Below are 26,271 nucleotides of genomic sequence, written 5' to 3'. Positions count from 1 at the left end.
GCTTCCATCTACCCTGTGTGTGAAAAAGTGCTTCCTGATCTACCTACTGTGCAATTTGTTTCATTACTTCCATCCCACCTCCCCAACAGTCTTGCCCCTTTCACCTCATTGTTTCATCATCTTTTTCAGGATCCATTATATTCCCATTTTACCACCTTCCTACCTTAATCTATCCCCACACCTACATCCAGGAAAAACCTGAGCAGCCAACTTTACCACAGCCATGGTCAATGCCAACCTAAGAAAGTACAGAACTGAAACCATCTTCTGCAAGGCATCAAACCATCCCCAAGGCCACTGCTGGGACACAGAAGCATGGGACAGGTTGACTCGCTTTCTATTTCCTCCCCTTCCCTGCGTAGAAGCACTAAACCTTCTCCACTTCCTCGAAAGACATTGCTGAGAACGGGATCCACCACATGGGGAAATCGCTGGGTTCAACTTGCAACCTAGCATCAACCAGCCACACCGCCAGAATCCTGACTCGAGTGGAACTTAAACTTTGCGTGTATTGAGAAGAAACATCCCAAATATTACAGCCTTACTTATTCCACTAGGCACAGGTAGCTGAAGCAGCAGGAAAGGCTTGGACTTCACCGGCCCCGTCAAAGTCACTGCAGAATCGCCAGACATATTTTACACAAGACTGACATCTTCAATTACTTACGAACCAGTCAAGACAAGACCCATTTGTCTGTGGTCCCTCATTCCAAGTCAAGTTTTCATTCCAATTGTGGTCCCTCACACAGAAAAGACTCTGGGCCGCTCACTGCCCTGCATTTGATGTGGCTTGTCAAATCTATTAATGACACTTTACACAGAGTCTCTCCTCCAACTTTGATCCCCAAGCATACAACCAAAGCCTTTCATTTGATTCCCTAAAGCTCTACAATCTGTTGGTACCTCACAGAGCCAGTACTTCAATAAAATACTTTCTTTAATGTATCAGTTAAATTACACTGAATATAATTGTAAAAATTACATACACAATTTTTTTTTATTTGTACCATTCATCTACATGCTAAAATCATTTAGCAGCAATATTCATAATTGGAAACTTTAATTAATGCGCAGGGTTATAATTAAACAGCAGATAGTTAAATGAGAAACTATCAACATTTGGAACACTACACAGATGGAGTTTAATAAAAGTGTATTATATAAAAATAAACTGTTCTTTTAAATTCACGACAGGTAAAACAATTTTGCTCCAGTAATCTTGTTTGCTCTACTCCAGTTCCCAGCTTTTAATAACAGATGAGTACATATGAACTTCCTGATGCCCACCCATCCCTGCCCTCCAAAAAAGTGTCCTGGTGAAGCTAATGCAAAATCATGAGCCCCTCATGAACAGTTCACATTTTTGGCAGCTTATTTGCAGATTGAGACTGTCACTATTGGCCATAGAATCTTACAGCACTGAAAGCTGCCATTCCACCCATCGTGCTTGTGTCGGATCTCCTGCTCTTTCCACACAGCCCTACAAATTTTTCCTTTTCAGGTATATATCCAATTCCCCTTCGAAAGTTACTATTGAAACTGTTTCCACCACCCTTTCAAGCAGTGCATTCCAGATCATAACTCGCTGCATAAAAAAAATTCTGGGGTGTAGGAACAGACACAGGGTATATGTGCACAAATCTTTGAAGGTGGCAGGACAGGTCGACAAGCAGTTAAAAAAGCATACGGGATCCTGGGCTTTATAAATAGAGGCATCGAGTACAAAAGAAAGGATGTTATGTTGAACCTTAATAAAGCACTGGTTCGGTCACAACTGGAGTACTGTGTCCAATTCAGCGCACCGCACTTTAGGAAGGATGTGAAGGCTTTAGAAAAGATTTACTAGAATGGTTCCAGGGATGAGGGACTTCGGTTACGTGGATAGACTGGAGAAGCTGGGGTTGTTCTCCTTAGAGCAGAGAAGGTTAAGAGGAGATGTGATAAAAGAATTCACAATCATGACAGGTTTAGATAAAGTACATAAAGAGAAGCCCTTGGCAGAAGGGTTGAGAACCAGAGAACACAGATTTAAAGGTGATTAGCAAAAGAACCAAAGGTGACATGAGGAAAACTTTAAGGCAGTGAGTAGTTATGATCTGGAATGCACTGCCTGAAAGGGTGGTGGATGCAGGTTCAATCGTGGCTTTCAAAAAGGAATTGGATAAATATTTGAAGAGAAAAAATTTGCAGGACTATGGGGAAAGAGCAGGGAAATGGAATTAACTGGATTGCTCTTACAAAGAGCTGGCAGAGACTCGATGGGCCGAATGGCCTCCTTCTGTGCTGTAATGATTCTATAATCTCCCCCCAGTTCTTTTGCCAATTATCTTAAAAAACTTTTGCCATTACCAATCCTTTACAGCAAGATTACACAAGATGAATACAAGAACTAATGACCACATCTAATACTCGGGTTGCATCAAGTTTAAAGGAACGAGTCTCTGTAGTTGGTAATACATAGCAGCAAATGCATAACCGTGTTTGTGATTTCAAGTTACAGATTTGCACCCCCATTTTTCAACATGCTCTCACAGGGAGGGGGAATTAATAAGGTTGTAAGACAAACTGCTATTGCGGACTTCAGAGGAGCCAGTTTTAGAGTAGCATTCCACAGCCTGAAAATAGTGTGTATTATTGTGGAAATCAAATGGGGGAAAGGGGGATATAACACTGGGTCAGAACACACTTTATATCTGCAAACTATAGGCATATTAGATTGCTTCTCACAAAGATTAGCTCTAATATTTAATTAAATAACTAACAACTAACACACCATAGCTCCACTGAACTGATTACATTGGGACGCAAGGAGCAACCTGGTGCTTTATCTTTTAAACAAAAAGGTGCATTTAATTGTTCTTAATTTACATAAACCGGAAACTGCAGGACGACAACCGTACAGCTTGTGGTAATTTATAGCTGGGGAAATTTGTGGCTATAATGTTCTTCTGCATTACATACTCAGTAAAAATGAACAGGTGGTATTAATTCAACATGCCTGGGTAATCAGTCAAAAGTTTCCTTTTACTAGCCTTGACAAGTGCACATGTACAGAATCTGTTCCAACAAAAATGTATCACGCAGTCAACATACAAGAAAACGTCAGGCATGGTTGGGCCAAACATCTGTACTCCCATCTGCAGCCCCTGAAGTCCAACCAAGCCTGATCAAGTAAAACAATTCACGGCACTGGAAGAGTTAAATGGGCAAGTGGTATCATTTGCATATTTGGGTTTGTAATATTGTGTAAAATACAAAATATAACACTCAATAGGTAAATGTAGAATGCAACATTCCAATCACAAAAACTTTTTATGCACCTGTAATCAATTTTCTATTCCATCTTTCATCATTATCTTCTATTAAATATCAAGCATATTCAAGTGAGTCATCGATCTCCAAAGCGTCAACTTGGGCACTTAACAACACCCAACTTGAGATCATGAGTAGGGCAGCTTATCATTGTTCTCCCCTTTCAACAATGCGGTATGGGTTTAAAACCAGATCAGACAACTGGCATGAAGGTTATCTCCCTTTGATTTCATAGTCATAGTATCATAGTAGGATACAGCACAGAAGGCAGCCATTCGGTCCATCGTGCCTGTGCCAGCTCTTTGGTAGAGCTATCCAATTAGGCCCATTCCCATGCTCTTTCCCCATTGTCCTATAATTTTTTCCCCTTCAAGTATTTATCCAATTCCCTTTTGAAAGTTATTGTTGAATCTGCTTCCACCACCAGTTCAGGCAGTGCATTCCAGATCATAAAAACTCGCTGAGTAAAAAATGCTTCATGTTGCCGCTGGTTCTTTTGCCAATTACCTCAAATCTGTGTCCTCTGGTTACTGACCCTTCTGCTAGTGGAAACAGTTTCTCTCTATTTACTCTATCAAAACCATTCATGATTTTGAACACCTCTACCAAATGTCCTCTTAATCGTCTCTGCTCTAAGGAGAACAACCCCATCTTCTCCAGCCTCTCCATATAACTGAAGTCCCTCATCCCTGGTACCATTCTTGTAAGTCTCTTCTGCACCCTAAGGCTTCGACATCCTTCCTAAAGTGTGGTGCCCAGAATGGAACACAATACTCCAACTGAGGCCTAACCAGTGTTTTATAAAGGTTTAGCATAACTTCCCCACTCTTGAACTCCATGCCTCCATTTATAAAGCCCAGGATCTCGTGTTTATTTAAAAACAACAGCCTTCTCAACTTGTCCTGCCACCTTCCAAGACTTGTGCACATATACCCACAGGTCTCTGTTCCTGCATCCCCTGTAAAATTGTACTATTTAGTTTCATTCTTCCTACCGCAATGTATCACTTCCCACTTCTCAGCATTAAATTTCATGTGTTCGCCCATTTCACCAGTCTATGTCCTCCTGACGTCTGTTACTATCCTCCACTTTATTTATCACATTTTCGAGTTTCGTGTCATCTGCTAACGTTGCAATTATACGGACGGACGGTCGCACGTACGCACGCACGCATACACAATAACCGTTCACCACTACTCGCTGCTTTCTGTTCCGAAGCCAATTTTGTATCCACGCTACTACTGCCCCTTTAACCCTATGAGCTTAAATTTTGCTTTAAAGTCTATTGCTGACTTTCATTTATTAGCCCATACTTTTCCAAGTGCTTTACACAAATGACCCCAAGATAAATAAAAACCGAACATGGCTGCATTTCATGTAAATGTAATCGGGTCTCATGTCTGCCTACCTGGTTGATTGCATTTGCCTTGTAGTTTCTGGGTCCTCGAACATCTTCACAATTGGTTCAGTTTCAGACTGGAGTTGTTTCAGTTGAGCGACCACAGTTGTCCGCTTTTCTCTCAAAGCTAAAAAATCAAAGATTTTTTTTTGTTTTACTCGAATGGTCACATGTGTACTTTCATAGAAGAGAAGTCTTCAAATCAGTACTAGCTTTAAATTGTTCTTGGATTTTTTTTTAAAGATTACACACACGCTGTTGCTAAGTGGGGGCGTGGGAAGGAAAGTATATTCTCTTCCCCTCTTCTCCCCACAAAAAAAATCTGCTACAGTTTTTGATAAGTTAAAGGAGAATGTACATGTTCCACATTATTCTATAGCCAAGCTGTTCCAGTACAGCTACAACACTGGCATCTACCCAACAATGTGGAAAATTGCCCAGGTATGTCCTGTCCACAAAAAGCAGGACAAATCCAATCCGGCCAATTACCGCCTCATCAGTCTACTCTCAATCAGCAAAGTGATGGAAGGTGTCGTCGACAGTGCTATCAAGCAGCACTTACTCATCAATAACCTGCTCACCGATGCTCAGTTTGGGTTCCGCCAGGACCACTCGGCTCCAGACCTCACTACAGCCTTGGTCCAAACATGGACAAAAGAGCTGAATTCCAGAGGTGAGGTGAGAGTGACTGCCCTTGACATCAAGGCAGCATTTGGCCGAGTGTGACACCAAGGAGCCCTTGTAAAATTGAAGTCAATGGGAACCAGGGGGAAAACTCTCCAGTGGCTGCAGTCATGCCTAGCACAAAGGAAGATGGTAGTGGTTGTTGGAGGTCAATCATCTCAGCCCCAGGGCATTGCTGCAGGAGTTCCTCAGGGCAGTGTCCTAGGCCCAACCATCTTCAGCTGCTTCATCAATGACCTTCCCTCCATCATAAGGTCAGAAATGGGGATGTTTGCACAGTGTTCAGTTCCATTCGCAACCCCTCAAATAATGAAGCAGTCCCAGCCCGCATGCAGCAAGACCTGGACAACATCCAGGCTTGGGCTCAAAAGTGGCAAGTAACATTCGCCCCAGACAAGTGCCTGGCAATGACCAACTCCAACAAGAGAGAGTCGAACCACCTCCCCTTGACATTCAACGGCATTACCATCGCCAAATCCCCCACCATCAACATCCTGAGGGTCATCACTGACCAGAAACTAAACTGGACCAGCCATATAAATACTGTGGCTACAAGAGCAGTTCAGAAGCTGGGTATTCTGCGGCGAGTGACTCACCTCCTGACTCCCCAAAGCCTTTCCACCATCAACAAGGCACAAGTCAGGAGTGTGATGGAATATTCTCCACTTGCCTGGATGAGTGCAGCTCCAACAACATTCAAGAAGCTCGACACCATCCAGGACAAAGCAGCCCGCTTGATTGGCACCCCATCCACCACCCTAAACATTCACTCCCTTCACCACCGGCGCACAGTGGCTGCAATGTGTACCATCCACAGGATGCACTGCAGCAACTCGCCAAGGCTTCTTCGACAGCACCTCCCAAACCCGCGACCTCTACCACCTAGAAGGACAAGAGCAGCAGGTACATGGGAACACCACCATCTGCAAGTTCCTCTCCAAGTCATACACCATCCCAACTTGGGAATATATTGCCGTTCCTTCATCGTCGCAGGGTCAAAATCCTGGAATTCCCTTCCTAACAGCACTGTGGGAGAACCACCACACGGACTGCAGCGGTTCAAGAAGACAGCTCACCACCACCTTCTCAAGGGCAATTAGGGATGGGCAATATATGCCTGCCTCGCCAGCGACGTCCACATCCCATGAACGAATAAAAAAAAAAGCTCCAGAGACTCTGCATTTGTCTCTTCAAGTTCATACACAGGCACTCAAATGATGTCTGCCCTAAACTTCTCCCAGTCATTAGCAAGGATCTCAAAACATGCCAGATGCGACTATAATCTGGTAACTGATAGAGTCTGTAGCAGTCAGCCGTGGCTCAGTGGCAGCACTCTCGCCTGTGAGTCAGAAGGTCATGGATTCAAGTTCCACTCCAGGACTTGAACACAAAGTCTAGGCTAACGCTCCAGTGCAGCACTGAGAGTGCGGAGCTGTTGTCCTTCGGATGAGACATTAAACCCTCTCATGTGGACGTAAAAGATCCCATGGCACTATTCAAAGAAGAGCAGGGGTATTCTCCCCAACGTCCTGGACAATATTTATCCCTCAACCAACACACTTTAAAAATAATGATCTGGTCGTCATTACACTACTGTTTGTGGAAGCTTGCTGTGCGCAAATTGACTGCCGCGTTTCCTACATTACAATAGTGACAACATTTCAAAATCAATTACTTCATTGGCTGTAAAGCGATTTGGGACATCCCAAGGTTGTGAAAGGTGCTATATAAATGCAAGTCTTTCTTTCTTATAGCTAACAGCAGTTAAAAGGGTCACTGGCAAGTCCAGGACAGGAAGAGGCAAATTATTGTGAACCAGTAAGAACAATTACTTCTCCTTTAAAAGTAGAAGACTTCTTAAAAAAGTTTTTTTTTTCCCCCCACACCCACCTTGTGCTTCACATTATAAACATTTCACTGGTACATTCCCCACTTCCCTGTGTGGAAGCACCAAGCCAACACTTCTAGAGATTGGCTCTACCCAACATGGATGACTCATGCAAATCATAGTAGTTCATACTGCAGTTTGGAATACAGAAATATTTCACTACAGTACTTCTGTGACAGCTTAATTAAGTCATGTTCAACATGAGATCAATTATTCTTAAAACTATTTGCAGCATCTGTGAATGAAGAGAAAACCACTCTTTTTTTGGTTCTGAAACAAATAAAATGACATTTAGGGCATTCAGCATGTCTGGTGCAGATTTACTTTGCAGAGGTTGCTGGTACTGATTATCTGCATTTACCATCAGGCATTTTATGTTGAATACTTTAAGCCTTGCAATCATCAGGCAGCAGCAATGAGAATTAAACACTAAAACAAGCTGGAAATCAGGACCTTGACCCCGACAAGTCACTGTTCAGCAGACCTGACTGCAAAAATGATGACATGGGGAAAACAACAAAGCCAATATGTGCTTCTGGGGTGGGGGGGGGGGCGCAGATACAGTCCACCACAAACTAGAATTCATCGCCACAAACCCACACAACAGAAGGCAGGGCTGGGCGGGTGCTGCCCATCAGCCTCCCAGAATTAAAAACTAGCAAAGTCCACAGTGGTTCAGTGACATCACGAAAACCACCAAGGAGAAAACGGCATTGAAACATCAGGCCAGGAGAGCCGCAGAGGAAGACTGCAGAGCTCCTCAGCTTGGAATGTTTGGTGTGGAGATGCCGGTGATGGACTGGGGTTGACAATTGTAAACAATTTTACAACACCAAGTTATAGTCCAGCAATTTTATTTTAAATTCACAAGCTTTCGGAGACTTCCTCCTTCCTCAGGTAAATGTTTCAGGAGCTCCTTGAAGCCTACGCATTTATACATATAGAACAATACATGGTGTTTACAGACTGCCCCTGCAACTGCCCGTTGCCAAGGCAATCACCGTGTTCAGACAGAGAGGTGTCACCTGCAGAACCCCCGAATACACATTCAACAAAAAAACAAACAGGGAAAAAAAGAGAAAAAAAAACAGAGAGGCAGAAACATCCGGAAGGCAGAGAGAGCCAGCAAATGACCCATTATATTAAAAACAGATAACATTTGTTCGCTGGTGGGGTAACGTGTAGCGTGACATGAACCCAAGATCCCGGTTGAGGCCGTCCTCATGGGTGCGGAACTTGGCTATCAATTTCTGCTCGACGATTTTGCGTTGTCGTGTGTCTCGAAGGCCGCCTTGGAGTACGCTTACCCGAAGGTCGGTGGATGAATGTCCATGACTGCTGAAGTGTTCCCCGACTGGGAGGGAACCCTCTTGTTTGGCGATTGTTGCGCGGTGTCCGTTCATCCGTTGTCGCAGCGTCTGCATGGTCTCGCCAATGTACCATGCTCTGGGGCATCCTTTCCTGCAACGTATGAGGTAGACAACGTTGGCCGAGTCACAGGAGTATGAACCATGCACCTGGTGGGTGGTGTCCTCTCGTGTGATGGTGGTATCTGTGTCGATGATCTGGCATGTCTTGCAGAGGTTACCGTGGCAGGGTTGTGTGGCGTCGTGGACGCTGTTCTCTTGAAAGCTAGGTAATTTGCTGCGAACGATGGTCTGTTTGAGGTTGGGTGGCTGTTTAAAGGCGAGTAGTGGAGGTGTGGGGATGGCCATAGCGAGGTGTTTGTCCTCATTGATGACATGTTGAAGGCTGCGGAGAACATGGCGTAGTTTCTCCGCTCCGGGGAAGTACTGGACGACAAAGGGTACTCTGTTGGTTGCGTCCCGTGTTAGTCTCCTGAGGAGGTCTATGCGATTTTTTGCTGTGGCCCGTCGGAACTGTCGATCGATGAGTCGAGCGTCATATCCCGTTCTTACTAGGGCGTCTTTCAGCGTCTGTAGGTGTCCATCGCGTTCCTCCTCGTCTGAGCAGACCCTGTGTATTCGCAGGGCCTGTCCATAGGGGATGGCCTCTTTGACGTGGTTAGGGTGGAAGCTGGAAAAGTGGAGCATCGTGAGGTTGTCCGTGGGCTTGCGGTAGAGTGAGGTGCTGAGGTGCCCGTCTTTGATGGAGATTCGTGTGTCCAAGAAAGAAACTGATTCTGAGGAGTAGTCCATGGTGAGCTTGATGGTGGGATGGAACTTGTTGATGTTATCGTGTAGTCTCTTTAGTGATTCATTGCCGTGGGTCCTGTTTGTTTTTTTGTTGAATGTGTATTCGGGGGTTCTGCAGGTGACATCTCTCTGTCTGAACACGGTGTGGAGATGCCGGTGATGGACTGGGGTTGACAATTGTAAACAATTTTACAACACCAAGTTATAGTCCAGCAATTTTATTTTAAATTCACAAGCTTTCGGAGACTTTCTCCTTCCTCAGGTAAATGAACACGGTGATTGCCTTGGCAACGGGCAGTTGCAGGGGCAGTCTGTAAACACCATGTATTGTTCTATATGTATAAATGCGTAGGCTTCAAGGAGCTCCTGAAACATTTACCTGAGGAAGGAGGAAGTCTCCGAAAGCTTGTGAATTTAAAATAAAATTGCTGGACTATAACTTGGTGTTGTAAAATTGTTTACAATTGGAATGTTTGGGAGAGGAGTGAAAAAGAAATCTGCTGTGGGAGTCTCCACCACGGATACTGGAAAGGATCTTCCCACTACGTATGGGGAACATATTGCAAGGTCACCATGACAACAGAGAAATTCAATGCAGATCGCTTTCGATATCTACTGGAGTACTGGCCATACTCGGGTGGAAGTAAAAGATCCCATGACACTATTTTGAAGAAGAGCAGGGGAATTCTCCCCAGTTTCCTGGCCAACATTTATCCCTCAACCAACATCACTAAAAACAGATTATCTGATCTTTATCACATTGCTGTTTGTGGGACCTTGCTGTGTGCAAATTGGCTGCCGCATTTCCTACATTACAACAGGGACGACATTTCAAAAGTACTTCATTGGCCGTAAAGGGCTTTGGGATGTCCTGAGGTCATGAAAGGCGCTATATAAATGCAAGCTCTTTCTTTTAAATACAAGTTATCTTTACGGGAGATGTGGTTATGGAGATGGTCTGATACATTCCTAATCCGATTTGTTTCCCCTCTCCACTTTGAGCCTTGATTGTCCAATAATATGCCAATCAGCAAAACACACCCCACTACAATCCAAGGACACCAGTCTTCTAGGTAGCAGCAGAGAAATTGTGGCACCTGAACTAAAACAGTCCACTGCCCCATTACTTCACAAGGCGTTACCAAGCACTGACGAGCACCAATAGCACAACCGAACAGTGTTAGGGGGTGGGGGGTGGGGGAGGCATTTCAGAGTAGAGCCAGCGGTGGAGCAGCACACATTTACAGAGGTCAATGGGTACAGTTTCATGACAGTAGCATTAAACTTACTTGCAAACAGCTCTATGACTATTTGATTGGATCATCTCAATTATTTGAAGAACAGGCCTGTCAGATCATTGAAAGACTGCATGGGAAGACTAACAGGAGGGCCCTCCATTGAAATTGATAAGATTTGTGTTAGGTAAGGGTATCAAAGGATATGGAAAAAAGGCAAGAAAATGGAGTTGAGACACAGATCAGCCATGATCTAACTGAATGGCGGAACAGGCTCGAAGGGCTGAATATCACCTGGGAACATAGAAACAGGAGGCCAATGAGATTTTCACCTTGCGATGCAGATATTGGCTCTTCACCACCTGGTACAAGGCTGTGTGGCTCTCATCTCCCTTGAGGTTACTGATCGGCCCTGTGAATGGCAAGTTCCATGGCCTTCAGAACACTACAACGACCGTAAGCAATTTAGGTGACTCATACTGGAAGGCATCTCCAGATTGACTGTGGCACTTAAACTGCTTATTCAGCAAGTAAAACTTCTGCTCTGGAATAGACCATCCTCTATGTACCTATTCTCTGCAGTCACTGCAGGATGGGATATAAAAGGGTTACAAGCCACAGGTTCAGATACCCCAAAAGCTGGCCTTGCAGGCGGTTGTCCCACAAGGTATGTGAAAAACATCAGGTCTACAGCACATAAACAGTCCATTCAGCCCAACTGGTCTATACTGGCATTTATGCTGCACACAAGCCTCCTCCCTCTTTCATCTAACCCTATCAGCATACCCTTCTATTCCTTTCTCCCTTGTCTGCTTAACTAGCTTCTCTTTAAATGCATCTATGCTATTTGCCTCAACTACTTCTTGTGGTAGCGAGTTCCACATTATTAACACTCTTTGGGTAAAGAAATATCTCCCGAGTTCCGTACTGGATTTATTAGTGACTATCTTATATTTATGGCCCCTAGTTTGGTCTCCCCCACAAGTGGAAACATTTTCGCTATGTCTACCCCTCAGCCTTCTCGTTTCTAGAGAAAAGAGTCCCAGCCTGTTCAACTTTCCTGATAAATATATCTTCTCATTTCTAGGATCATCCTTGTGAATCTTTTTTGCGCCTTCTCTAATGCCGCTACCCTTTTTATAATATGGGGACCAGAACTGTGCACAGTACTCCAAGTGTGGTCTAACCATGGTTCTATGCAAGTTTAACACAACATCTCTGCTTTTCAATTCTATCCCTCTAGAAATGAACCCCAATGTTTGGTTTGTCTTTTTATGGCCTTATTAATCTACGTCACTACTTTTAATGATTTGTATATCTGTACCCCCAGATCCCTTTGCTCCTCTACCCCATTTGGACTCTTATTATCCAAGCAGGATGTGGCCTCCTTATTCTTCCCATCAAAATGCACCACCTCTCAGTTATTGGCAAGGATGAAGTTGACCTCAGGTTCCTGGGTATCACAAACTAATCGCTATTGAGTAACCTTATTGGTTAGCACAAGCCTTTGGACTAACTGACAACGTGCACATATCCGCATCAGTACTTCCAAACACACTACTGCGCAGTTAGTCAATTTCAAGACCTGTCACAGAGTAGGATCTCCTTCTGTGTGCTCATGTCTCCCAGTCCTCCTCAGGTTGCAAAATGGCTGCTGCAACTAGTGCAAGAGACATAGCAGTAGTCCACAACATTGCATTAAACGTGTTGGCATTAAAATATATTCTAATCACCGTAGAGACATGGTTGGACAATGGCTAATTCATCACAGTTTAGCTGCAAAATTCCAATTACAAGAGAAACGCATATCTAACCCAAATACAACTCGACTACAATAAGCTATAGATACACGTGTATATTTTTACAGGGCAAGTCATGAATGGATTTCATTCGCAAGACCTCTGTTGCTTATGAATTGCGAAAATTTAACATTTTAAATCCTGAAATACACTCAACCTATTGTGTACAACTCACCTTGAGGAATTTCTTTATCGGGGTACAAGTTCTTGTACACATCCATAGCAAAGTCAACCATGTTTGTGTCACTGAGAAGATCCAGTTTACCTTGCAGGAGTTCCTTTTCATTGTAAATCTGAAATTAAAATGTCAAATGTTAGCACAGGATTCTTAAACTTAAATCACTTCATGCGGTGCTCTGGTTGGATCACAGCTCGAGTGATGTGTCCAGTTCTGGTCGGCAAGAAACAGGACACATTCAAACACAGGAGTCAATGCAGAGAACAGCCACAATGCCGGCCCTGAGTGCCAAGGGTTGGAGTTACAAGGAACACCCAGTAACACATCAGAGGGGTGATCTCAGAGGTATACAAAAATGAACGGTATGGAAAAGATCGACCGTCACAGAATACAACTATAAACAGAGGGAGTAGACAAGGCGCACAGGTTTCAGCTAGTAAACAGTGATTTTGGACAGACATCAGGAGGTTCTCCTTCACGCAGAGAGTGATCAATGCTTGGAATGGACTCCAGGACAGAGTGGTGGAGGAGGAAACCCTGGAATCATTTAAGGAACAATTAGATGCAGCAATGGTAAGGGTAGAAGGACTAGCAGGGTCATTTTGGATTAAGATAGGCAAAATGGCCTGCCTCCTCCACAAGTATATTGTGAAAAGATCACAGTCATCTCAGTAAAGCTACAGAAATGCATTCTGACAAAAAAGGAAAATGGAAGAAGCCACATTTTAGGTTAACCTTTCAACAGTCAAACACCTTTCTTTAAAAAGTATTGTGATTAACAAATCCATCTACATTGTCAACTACTCGCCCTGAGACACAGGGGTGCTGAATATACCAATTCCAACAATGCTGATACCATTGATCCAGAAGCTTCAGCTGTGTGTTAATTCACTTCTCCCATACAGCATGTGGCCCAGTAACTCCACAGCCAATTGCTCCCAACATCGTCCAGAATAATTGGCCGCAGAGTGGGTGCAGCGCAGATTCACCAGAATGATACCAGGGCTAAAAGGGTTAAATTATGAGGACAGGTTGCATAGAGTAGGCTTGTAGTCTCGCGTACAGAAGATTAAGGAGTGATCTAATTGAGCATGCAAGATGATTCAAGAATTTGATAGGGTAGATTTCCTCTGGTGGGAGCGTCCAGAACAAGGGAGCATTACCTTAAAATTAGAGCTAGGCCATTCAAGGGTAATGTCAGGAAGCACTTCTTCACACAAAGGTTAGTGGAAATCTGGAACTCTCTCCCCTTAAAGGCTGTGGATGTTGGGGATCAATTGGAGTTTTCAAGATTGAGATCAGTAGATTTTTTGTTGGGGTATGGAGCAAAGATGGGTAAATGGAGTTGAGGTGCAGATTGGCCGTGATCTAATTGAATGGGAGTCATGATGTGGAGATGCCGGTGATGGACTGGGGTTGACAATTGTAAACAATTTTACAACACCAAGTTATAGTCCAGCAATTTTATTTTAAATTCACAAGCTTTCGGAGGCTTCCTCCTTCGTCAGGTGAACGATGTTCACCTGAGGAAGGAGGTAGCCTCCGAAAGCTTGTGAATTTAAAATAAAATTGCTGGACTATAACTTGGTGTTGTAAAATTGTTTACAATTGAATGGGGGCACAGGCTCGAGGGGCTGAATGGCCTCCTCCTGTGATATCATTTAAAACAAGACTCGGCACCCACACAAGACAAGTGACCACGGGGGCGGTCGCACTCGGGGCCTTTCCTCCACTGCGGGGCGCTCCCGTGGGGTTTGAACTGACGGAACCTGGAATACACTGCCGCCGGCGGTCTGATCTCGGCAAGGGGACCGGCCTCACCCCCCTGCAACAGCAGCGGGGTCTTCCACAACCCGCCCGGACAGCTGGTAACCGAGCGACGCTCACTCCAGGCCCAGGCCCAGGCCCTCTTCACGTGTGGCGCTGACAGGCCCCGGGGTACGTGAGGCGGTGCGGCCGGCCAGGGCCCCGAGCGGAGGCTGTATGAGGTGAGGGGGGAGGGCCCCTGCCTTTACCTCTTTGACGGACAGGAACTCGAGCAGCGGGAAGACCAGGTGCCGGTCCAGGAAATTGGCGATTCGCATCGTCAGGTCATAGTCCGCCATCTTGGGAAAAAGGGATTCAAACCGCCAGAAACTTTATTAACAGCGACTGTCCGCGGACACCGGAGCACCGCCACCCCGCCCTGCGCTCATTGGTGGAGCGCCCTGTCAATCACTGCATTGCCCCAGTGTCACCAAACTAAAGTGCCCCCCTTTTAAAGGGGCACGGCTCACAAAGAAACAAGCACAAAACCACAAGGAACTTTTAAAAAATAATAATGTTATCACTATTATCTGCCACACCCTCCAGTCCCTGCCAGTCGCAGAAGGCCTCGAGCGTACCGACAGACACCGCGTGCTCCCGTTGCCCAGGGCCACCCGGGCGCGGACAAGGCCGCGGAAGAGAGGCAGCCAGAGATTCACATGGACGATACCAGAACTGAGAGGATAACCTTATCGGGAAAGTCTGAACAGGCTGGGGCTCCTTTCTCTAGAAAAGAGAAGGCCGAGGAGTGACCTGATTGAGGTCTCTAAGATAATGAAAGCGTTTGATAGAGTGGATGTAGAGAAAATGTTTCCACTTGTGGGGGAGTCCAAAACTAGAGGTCATCAATACAAGATAGTCGCAAATAAATCCAATAAGGAATTCAGGAGAAACTGCTGGTATTGCAGAGTAGCGGAGTGAAGTTCAGATCAATCAAGATACTGATGTGCAGGGTTATTTAGCCCATCTTAACTCAACAACAACAAAGAATTGATGCAAACAGGTAAAAAAAAATTTTAAAAGAAAAAAAAATTCAACAACAACTTACATTTATACTACATTACATCAAGTCTACAGCACATAAACAGGCCATTTGGCCCAACTGGTCTGTACTGGCATTTATGCTCCACATGAGCCTTCTCCCTTCCTATTTCATCAAACCCCATCAGCATATCCTATTCCTTTCTCCCTCAAGTGCTTATCTAGCTTCCCTTAAAAGCATCTGTGCTATTCGTCTCAACTGCTCCTTGTGGTAGTGCATTCCACATTCTTACCACTCTTTGGGTAAAGAAATTTCTCCTGAATTCCTAATTGGATTTATTGGTGACTATCTTATATTTACCAGCCCTAGTTCTGGTCTCCCCAGCAAGTGGAAACATTTTGTCGACATCTACTCTATCAAACCCTTTCATTATATTCGACCTCTATCAGGTCAACCCTCAGCCTTGTCTTTTCTAGGGAAAAGAGCCTCAGCTTGTTCAGCCCTTCCTGATAAGCATATCCTCTTAGTTCTAGTATCATCCTTGTCATTTTTTTTTGCACCTTCTCCAATGCCTCTATATCCTTTTTATAAGTAAAGAATGACAAAAAGAATAATAAGGAGGGAGAAATTGGAGTACGAGAGAAAGCTAGCAAGAAATACAAAAACAATTAGTAAGAGTTTCTACAGGTATTTAAAAAGGAGAAGAGTAAGTAAAGTGAGCGTTGGTCCTCTAGAGAGTGAGTCTGGGGAATTAATAATAGAGAATAAAGAAATGGCGGATGAATTGAACAGATATTTTGCATCCGTCTTCACTGTAGAGGATAAAAATAACATGCCAGAAATAATTGTGAATCAAGAGGTGAAAGGGAGGGAGGAACTTAAAACATTTACAATCGCCAAAGAAAGGGTTCCGAAAAAATATTAGAACTAAAAGCTGACAAGTCCCCAGGTCCTGACGGACTTCATCCTGGAGGCTTAAAAGAAGTGGCTGCAGAGATAGTAGATGCATTGGTATTAATTTTCCAAAATTCCCTTGATTCTGGAAGGATCCCATCAAATTGGAAAATAGAGAATGTAACTCCTCAATTCAAGAAAGGAGGGTGACAGAAAGCAGGAAACTACAGGCCAGTTAGCTTAACATCTGTCACAGGGAAAATGCTAGAATCTATTATTAAGGAGGTTAGAGCAGGGCACTTAGAAAATCTCAATGCAATCAGGCAGAGTCAATGCGGCTTTGTGAGAGGGAAATCGTGTTTGACTAATTTATTGAAGTTTTTTGAGTCAGTAACAAGCAATGTGGATAAAGGGGATCCTGTGGATGTGGTGTACTTGGATGTCCAGAAGGCATTTGACAAGGTGCCACATCAAAGGCTACTACACAAAATAAGAGCTCATGGTGCAGGGGGTAACATATTAGCATGGATAAAGGATTGGTTAGCTAACAGGAAACAGAGAGTAGGCATAAATGGGTCATTTTCAGGTTGGCAAGATGTAACAAGTGGAGTGCCACAGGGATCAGTGCTGGGGCCTCAACTGTTTACAATCTATATCAATGACTTGGATGAAGGGACTAAATGGATGGTTGCTAAATTTGCTGATGACACAAAGGTAAGTAGGAAAGTAAGTTGTGAAGAGGACATAAGGAGATATAGATAGGTTAAGTGAATGGGCAAAAATTTGGCAGATGGAGTATAATGTGGGAAAATGTGAACTTGTCCACTTTGGCAGGAGGAATTGAAAAGCAGTATATTATTTAAACGGAGAGAGATTGCACAACTCTGAGGTACAGAGGGATCTGGGTGTCCTAGTACATGAATCACAAAAAGTTAGTATGCAGGTACAGCAAGCAGACAGCACCTATCTGGCCTGTTCTAATAAGACCCATTCTCAAATAATTATTTTATTTCATGATTTGGTCAACAAATGATATAGTGTTAAAGTTGAGTTTAGTATTTCATGGGGTCTGGATCAGGAATGATTACCGTAAATATTGGATTATTGCCAGCAGTAACATATCACAATCAGCAGTCAATGTGCAGTAACACTACCCCACGCAGGATGATGCAGGAATAGATTTGTTGCAAGTTGTCTAATTAATGTCGCAATATTGTCAGTGGCTGGATTAATACACAAGCATCTGTTGAGTGACTGATCCACATAGAGACAGTTCACCATCGACAAAAAGCAGGACAGTGAGAGAAGAACACAATTACAAATGTGAGAATAATGAACTGAATCAGTACATAATTACAGAAGAAAGAATGAGAGATGATGTTACTAGAAGCAGCAGAGGTCGGACTCAATGTGGGCAAGGAACAGAAAAGCTTTATATTATTTTACCAGTCAGCCTCCCGTGCCATTGCACATGTGGAGTCATCATCAATGCACAAAGTCAAGATCTACCCCGTAATGTGTAAATAGTGTGTACTTAGATGTGATAAAAGGTAAAGTTTTTGTATATTATGAATAATGTGTTGAGCATAATCTTACTGTAATATTTTGAATACAGACGATTCAATAAAAGTATTTTGAGAATGATATGTTTATGAGTATCAGTTCCTCCGCTGATGGAAGTTCAAGTGCAAAGTTGGGTATAAGATGGTCAGAGAGGTTTAAGTTTGTGGAGTAATATTTCTGGGTTGAAGAAGTATGAATATTAGGGAAGGGAAGAGGAGGAAACAGTCATTCTCCGGTAGAGCTTCACACAAGGTTGTGGGTTCAAGTCCCACCACTGAGATTTGAGCACATAATCTAGTCTGACACACCCAGCATAGTACTAAGGGAGTGCTGCACTGACAGAGGTGCCGTCTTTTTTTTTGATACGTTCATGGGATGTGGGCGATGGTGGCAAGGCCAGCATTTATTGCCCATCTCTGATGGCCCTTGAGAAGGTGGTGGTGAGCCACCTTCTTGAACCGCTGCAGTCCGTGTGGTGGTGAGCGGGAAAGAGCAGTGAGCGGATGGTAAAATTGGAGTGACAGGAAGTGTTCGATGGTTTGAGAATGAAATTTAGGAGTTCCATAGCATTTGTTGACAAGTGCTGAGCTAAGAAGAGGAGGAGGTTCTGGGCAGGAAAGAAAGAGTAGGACAGTTAGAAAGATGAGGATGGTAAGGGAAAAGGTAGGGAGGAAAGTTGGACATGTTCCTGATGGGCAAAGGCCAGGTGGTGCTCTCGTTTTTCATTTCTTATATCACGGAAACAGCTTCTGAGCTCCCCCAAGATTGTACAATTGGCGAGTAAAGGATCACCCTGTTGGTGATGTTTTGGTGTGTGGAATGAGCAGAGGGAATACCTGAGTTGAGTATTGTAGCCTCCTGGATTGTACCACCTTGAGAATGATTGGCGTCTCAACATTGTTGAACCAGGTTCTTCTGGATGGTTTCTGATCAGCACATCTAGATGGGTGACTATTATATTTCTTACATGGGTCAGCTGTGGCTCAGTGGGTAGCACTCACATCCCTAAATCACAAGGTTGTAGGTTCAAGTCCCACCACAGAGACTTGAGCATATAATCTAGACTGACACTCTCAGCATAGTACTAGAAAGTGCTGCACTGACAGAGGTGCTGTCTTCTTTTTTATTCGTTCATGGGATGTGGGCGACGCCAGCATTTATTACCCATCCCTAATTGCCCTTGAGAAGGTGGTGGTGAGCCACCTTCTTGAACCACTGAAGTCCGTGTGGTGAAGGTTCTCCCTTTCTTTCGGATGAGATGCTAAATCAAGGCACCGTCTGCTCTCTCAGGTGAATGTAAAAGATCACATGGTACTATTTGAAGAAGAGCAGAGGAGTTCTCCCCAGTGTCCTGACCAATATTTATCCCTTAACCAACATCACTAAAAACAGATTGTACTATCATTTATCACATTGGTGTTTGTGGGGCCTTGTTGTGCACAAATAATTGGCTGCTGGTTTCCTACTTTACAGCAGTGACTACACTTTAAAAGTACTTAATTAGCTGTAAAGTGCTTTGGGACGTCCTGAGGTCATGAAAGGCCTTATACAAATGGAAGTTCTTTCTTTGCTTTTAACCCACTGACACTCGCTGTTCAAAGCTCACACGTGAACAGTGGCCATTTTGGCGAGGAGTTAATGGATTCAGGAGAATGGGGAGAAACTGCTGAGAGAAAAATATTAAAGAAAAAAATATTGCCACGGAGAAGAGGTTGAGCGTGAAAGTGCCTTGCCTGGAAAGTGTGAAATGAATACATTGCAATCCAAGTATTAATGGTTCGTGGACGCTTTGGTGGGTGGGTAATGAAAGTAGCAATGGCCCAGGTTTTGCTGGAGTGGGGCATCTTGTGGCATGCCCCATTTGTTGGACTTTTTCCCTCACCCTTCAGCTAAAAACTGTTTTGCCCCATAAATTGAACAGGTGAATTAGAGTCAAATGAGGTACAAAAAGAGAAATAAAGAGAGGGAAAGCGATTGGATTAAGAGAGAGAGAAGAAAAGAGACAGAAAGAAAAAGTAAAAAAAAAATTTAAATTATGAATATGAAATTTTTTAAATCTCTCAGAAGAATTTACTACCTGAGATGCAACAGTTTAAATTGTTCCCTTTCTGGGCCAGAGAGGTTGATTGGCATTACATTAACAATTATCACGTTGTTAAAAAGGTCCTTACACTGTTAATTACCCTAACTTTGTGCCATGAGATTAATTTGCAAATCCATCAATTTCTTGAAACTCACGGGGAGGTTGAGGGCAAGCTGCTGTTTTCGCAAAGCTCACGGCGGAACGGCACAAATCGTCCAGCAACATGTGGTGATTATGCAATCCACGGGACATCTCTTCCTCGCCACAAGTTGCTGGGCGATTTACAGATTAATAAAGGTGAGTGCCATTAAACTCGGTGTTACAGTGGAGGCCAATTCTGGCCCAATACCTACGATGATTCGCTATAAGGCAAAAAATAGGGCCATTAATGGAATATTTTGTTACGGACAAATTAATGGAACTTATTAAAAAAAATGCAACTTAATATCCTTCGAAATGTTTTTGCAATGAATGTTCTTCAAAGTAGATATCTGTTATATCACAAAAGTGCTTCATTAAGCAATTCTCGCTGCTGTTAACATTACTGTTTAGATTAGAAGTGTTCATTTTTACAGCAGTGATGAATGGATGGAATAGTTTTTCATTGCGAGGAGAGTTCCCAGCCACTAGAGACACTACTAGAGTCAAGATAAATAGTTCAATCAACTGCATGTATGTATGAGTGAGTCTGTGCTTCACACCTGCACTGCTGTTTTGTTAAAAAAATGTATTTACATCAGCTCGGGAAGTTATCCAATGGCTGGGAAAGTCTGTGCACATGAGTAATGACTATTTCTTTCCACTGATTTGGGCAAGAGTTACATTTAAGTGGTAGGTCTTTAAAGCAAAGTGTATTCACTTAAAAAAATTTTTTATAAAGCACTGAAATGAAAGGTGGCTCAAATCCAAATCAGTTAAGCATTGAAGTTGTTTCCCCACTGAGGGAAAACAGTAAGCAATTTGTTAGCCTGTCTCAGCAATAGATAAGCACATCAGACCCATTTCGCTAGTAGATCTCTGGTCCTGACCGCTTGGCATAAACCCCTCTCATTGGGTTGTGGTCAGAGGGAGATAAGACAACAGAGACAGACAGAGAGCCAAATTTTTGAACAGAAAGGTTTCGTCACTCAGAAAGTTAGAATACAGGAGGACAGTTTAAAGTTACCTTGTCAAGCAAGATGCGGCATTGATGTGGGCAGATATAGCATATTCATTTTTTTTTATTACGTGAAGGCAAGTTGTATTGATTGAAGTAAGTGAGTCCAGTCAAAACTATTGCTGCTAATGTTAATTTGCTGTGAAATAAAGCAGTTTAACGAGTTGTATCTAGACTTGTCTTGAATACTAGTTTCTCAATCTGCCTTCAAAAAGATCGGCGAGGTACATGTGCGGACATGTCATCCAGTTCAGATTACAATGTTACATCTCTGGGTTACACTAACGTATAGTTAGATACTGGGTAATACGGGCACACTCCTCAACATAAGATGCTCAGACCGTTTACGGGAGTGACCAGCACTGCTGTACATAACAGAATATCTAAGGCGGACTCTAAATGTAACACCAAGCTGCTGAGAAATCCACACAAGTAGAGTTTCTACTTGCCTAACATGGAGTGCACACTCTCTCCCAGACTTACCAAACTGCAACACAATAAAACACAAGCAAGCAAAAAAAAATGATTGTGTCAGTGCCCCGAAGTCCAGGAATCTCTGTCCTACAACAAATGTCACTGAGCGTCCTGGAGAGGAAGACAGTCTCGCACATCTCTTGGCCAAAGCCCCTCACAAAGGACTTCCATTAAGCAGCAGCATTTCAGCTCCTCATCCTGGCAGCAGATGTTCTTCTTTGATGCTCTTCCTCTACTTGCTATATTAGGTATGGAGCGAGGCAAGGCACGAGAAATGGAAACCATCAGCTTTTATGGTGGTTGAAAGAGCAAGAACAATGGCGTTTTACATTGCACACTTGGTGCACCAACAGTGGTGAGCACACAACATACACGGAGATTCACTGTAACCCACAGAGATGACAAAGGCCGCCCCTTCTTCAGCATGAGAATTATGAGCTAAAAGAGTGCAATAGGTTGCAAGTCATCAAATATATCTCATTGACGATTTTTTAAGAGTAAGGTGAATTAAAATAAGTATTATTTTATGGGCACAAAAAGTGATCAAAATTACAAATGCATGTTAAATATCTTGAGCCATATTATGCAATAATTGCCAGTGACTGCTGATTGTGTGACAGAAGAATCTGGGAATCGGGGGCACTATGGGTTAGAAGACTGTCCTTTTGGTTCTTCGACCTGGTTATCAAGCACAGATCTCTTCTGCCTAACAGCTGGGAGGATCCCACATGAAATCACTTCCCACAGTCTGTCAGATTCCAGTGGGTACAAATCAACAGCACAAAAACTACCCATAGCTGGCCATTCGTTAGCACGAATTCGGTAGCAGTGGTACAGAAGTAGATGATTTCTGTCGTTTGGTCTAAGACATTTTGAGGCAGGGTAGAGGGAACTTTATTTTGTACCTAAGCCATGCTTAACACAACAACAACTTGCATTTATATGGCACCTTTAACGTAGTAAAACGTCCCAGGGCGTTTTGCAGGAGTGTTATCAGACAATCAGGAAATTTGACACCGAGCCACATAAGGAGATATTAGGACAGGTGAAGGAGGTGGGTTTTAAGGAGTGTCTTAAAGGAGGAGAGAGAGGTGGAGAGGCAGAGAGGATTAGGGAGAGAATTCTAGAGCTTGGGGCCGAGGCAGCTGAAGGCACGGCTGGCAATGGTGGAGTGATGAAAATCAGGGATGCGCAAGAGGCCACAATTGGAGAAGGTTCAATCAAAAATAGGCATGTTCCTTTCAAATTCTCTGTTGGTTTTTTATTACCTGTGCTGCAAACCAATGAAGCTTCTTGAACCAATGGTATGAATATGCACTTTGGCTTTTAAAAAGCCCTAACCTCTGGAGGTATGTCTGCACACCATGAGGTTTGCAAGCTAGTACTAGTACGGAATGCCTATCTTGGTGTTTACTGTGATTTGGTCCTCAGTTTTAAAAGATTACTAACCTGTTCCAAGAAATCGGTGAATATAGATATTGGCATTGCTAAGTCCTATTAAGATGGATTATTGGGACCACCTGCAGGAGCAGTGATATTAACACAGGTTGCAATATTTCATTCACAAAAAGCAGAAGGGTTGTTTTTAAGGAGCTGATGGAATGTAGGACTTTTGTGCACATTGGGTATCACAGACTTTCAAGCTAAGTCCCTCAACCAAATGTGCAAGAGGCATGCACACTATAAGGCCACATTAGCGACAAGTTGCTGACATCAGCTCTGTCAGTGATTGTCCGCGATTTAATGAGAGGCTCAGCGCACTATTGCAGGTACAACTAGGGTTGCCAACTCTGGTTGGCTGTATTCCTGGAGATTTCATCACATGATCTCCCATTTCAAACTGCCCTGCCCGGTCAAACAGCTTTTTTGTAAAATCTCCAATATTTTTATAAGTAGTAAACAAGTGTTCAAAGAAAATGACAAAAACACACCTCTTTTTTAATGACCACAATGATTTTTCTCCCGGGTTTTTGCTCGCAGCAGTAACCAGGAGATTAATCCTTAATCCCTGGAGACTCCAGGACAATCCTGGAGGGTTGGCAGCCCTAGGCAAATTGTGATCAGTTGTGGAGCATTCAAATCTCACAGCCCTAAGGAGTTCTGATATGTAACTCACAGGAATCAAAGATAACGCTGCCACTTCTCATTCATCGAACGCAGAGGAAATGATCACCATTTGAGATGCTTTCATTGTATCGCCTTATTTTGACTATAGCTGACAGTTCAGTAGATTTTCAATGTTGTACTCGCGTGGCCTGGAATAAATGAGTTGCAGATTTTTTGGCGGACTTGCACAGCTGTGTGCAGGTGCTCATATGCCGGCCATACAGAGCACCTTCCAGCCAACACCATCTGCTCAATGGACCGTTTCTAATAGGTTCCACTGACCTTGTTCTCTTGACAACCTCAAGGCATTGCGTACAGCCCTTGCTAACTGCAGAATGAAACACTGTGTCAAGGAACACAGTGCTTTCCTTGTTAGCATGTGATCAAACATCTGACCGAGGGCTGAGTCGAATTAAAGCCAACATGTCAAAAGGTGATTTATACTGCACAGCTACTGAATTTGGATGAAGTCAGTACTGTTAACTGAACTTTTGGTGTGCTGTCTTCAATAGCTGATGAAAGTAAAAGATAAAAGCCTGAGTTTAATTATTGCTATTAACATTGACGTTAATGCTGTTTCTAATAGCGGTTCAATGAGGCATGGCACTAAGAACATATTTTGTTTGGCAGTGTAATGTGGAATTAAGGCCCACCAGATGAATAATGAGATTCCAATTTCAAATTTCCTTCTACCAAAATGAGGGAGCATTGGGAACTAAAGACTCCCATCCCATACACAACTGGGAAAATACACAAAGCCTCAAATTGTTCCATTTGGACCGTGAGGGAGAGTTATTAAAAAAAATAGTTTTCAGAATTTTACATTGGATGGAGCATCATCCATTTCTATTCTCTTGCACCATTGAACTTGGTCTTAATTGTTGCTTTTGATCTTCAACCCAACACTGAAAGTGCACTAAACTTCTATAGCTGGAACTTGTTGCATCATAATTGTGGGCTTGTTGTGTTTTTTCACCACCCCAGTGCACCCGTCCAGCTCAGGCATCAGTGGCAAGCAATGGGAGGGACAATTTTCTGCTATCGGCACAACCCAGGTTTTTGTAGTAAGCCACGCTCAACAACCTTGCGATTCAGCTCATCTGAATAATTACTCGGAGTCACCAATGCAGCTTTGGCCCTTTGCTGGGAATAAGCCCAATAGGGAAAGCAGGCAGTCTGGCCAGCAGGCAAGTGGCTGCATATGGGGGCAAGTTTTGTTTCAGCCTCTGTCAAGAGAAGCAGGCAACCTGATCGACCACCATCATCCTGGACCTGTGGATAGCTCACATTATACGGGTACGGTAGTGCAGTGATTATATTACTGGACTAATAATCCAGAGGCCTGGACAAATAATCCAGAGAACGTGAACCACCATGGGCAGTTTGAGAATTTGAATAATTTGGAAATAAAAAGCTGGTATCAGTAAAAGTGAGCATGAAGCTGTCAGATTGTCATAAAAACCCAAATTGGTTCATTAATGTCCTTTAGGGAAGGAAACCTGCCATCCTTACCCTAGGCCTACATGTGACTCCAGTCCCACACCAATGTGGTTGACTCTTAACTGCCCTCTGAAGTGGCCAAACAAGTCACTCAGTTGTACTAGAGAAAGGCAATAAATGCCAGCCTTGCCAGCGACACCCACATCCGGAGAATGAATAACAAAGAAATTTAAGAGTACCCAACCCCACTCAACTGTGGTGAGACAGGGTCTGGACAAGTGGTTTTCTCAGAGGATAATACAGTTTTTATAATGGTAGGCCTTAATGCCCTATTTTGCTGAATTATGCACCTGGAAACTGCTCGAAAAAGGGTGGTAAAATCCAGCTCAAGGTATTCAGTCATTTATATAAACCACAATTTTCTTGACATCTGCAGTTTGCCCTTGCGCTTTGACAAGACGGAGACATTTTTCAGAGTTGGTCATAAAGTGGAAACTTTTCATCATTATCCCAGCATTGTCCAATAGAAATCACTGACTAGCCACAAGTGTGGCTACAGCGACACCATTTTAGCCACATGCGCTAATTTTAGTAGCATCAGCCGTGGCTCAGTGGGTAGCACTCTCACCTCTGAGTCAGAAGGGTTGAAGCCCCACTCCAGCAATTTAAGCACAAAATCCAGGCTGATGCTCCCAATGCAGTACTGTGGGAGTGGTGCACTGTTGGAGGTACCATCTTTCAGATGAGACGTTAAACCAAAGCCCCGTTTGCCCTCTCAGGGGGACATAAAAGATCCCACGGCACTATTCGAAGAAAAGCAGGGGAGTTCTCCTGGCCAATATTTATCCCTCAACCAACATCGCTAAAACAGATTATCCAGTCATTTATCACATTGTTGTTTGTGGGTCCTTGCTGTGCACAAATTGGCTGTCGCATTTCCTACATTACAACAGTGTCGACACTTCAAAATGTATTTAATTGGCTGTAAGCGCTTTGGGACGTCCTGAGGTCATGAAAGGGCCTATAGAAATGCAAGTTCTTTCTTTCTTTCAGAAGACGCCTTACACACACTCTCATAATACAGGTAAATGTACTTCACATGTATAGTCACTGAAC

At 43.5% G+C, this 26,271-nt stretch overlaps 1 protein-coding gene across 1 annotated transcript in view; it reads right to left on the bottom strand.

Annotated features, from left to right (window-relative positions):
• The window catches only part of LOC137319851 (eukaryotic translation initiation factor 3 subunit E), a 157,813-nt gene extending 143,038 nt beyond the window's left edge, over positions 1-14,775 (bottom strand). Inside the window, exons 1-3 of the mRNA XM_067981769.1 lie at positions 14,667-14,775; positions 12,649-12,766; positions 4,721-4,838 (exon numbers count right to left, since the gene is read on the bottom strand). Coding sequence (XP_067837870.1) covers positions 4,721-4,838; positions 12,649-12,766; positions 14,667-14,756 — 326 coding nt within the window. The 5' untranslated portion in view covers positions 14,757-14,775. The remainder of the gene's footprint in view (positions 1-4,720; positions 4,839-12,648; positions 12,767-14,666) is intronic.
• Positions 14,776-26,271: the final 11,496 nt, after the last annotated feature.

The sequence above is a fragment of the Heptranchias perlo genome, chromosome 3, assembly GCF_035084215.1.
Source record: "Heptranchias perlo isolate sHepPer1 chromosome 3, sHepPer1.hap1, whole genome shotgun sequence".
In the NCBI taxonomy this organism is placed as follows: domain Eukaryota; kingdom Metazoa; phylum Chordata; class Chondrichthyes; order Hexanchiformes; family Hexanchidae; genus Heptranchias; species Heptranchias perlo.
The sequence above is the reverse complement of the archived record's forward strand: the minus strand, read 5'-3'. Positions and strand labels throughout refer to the sequence as shown.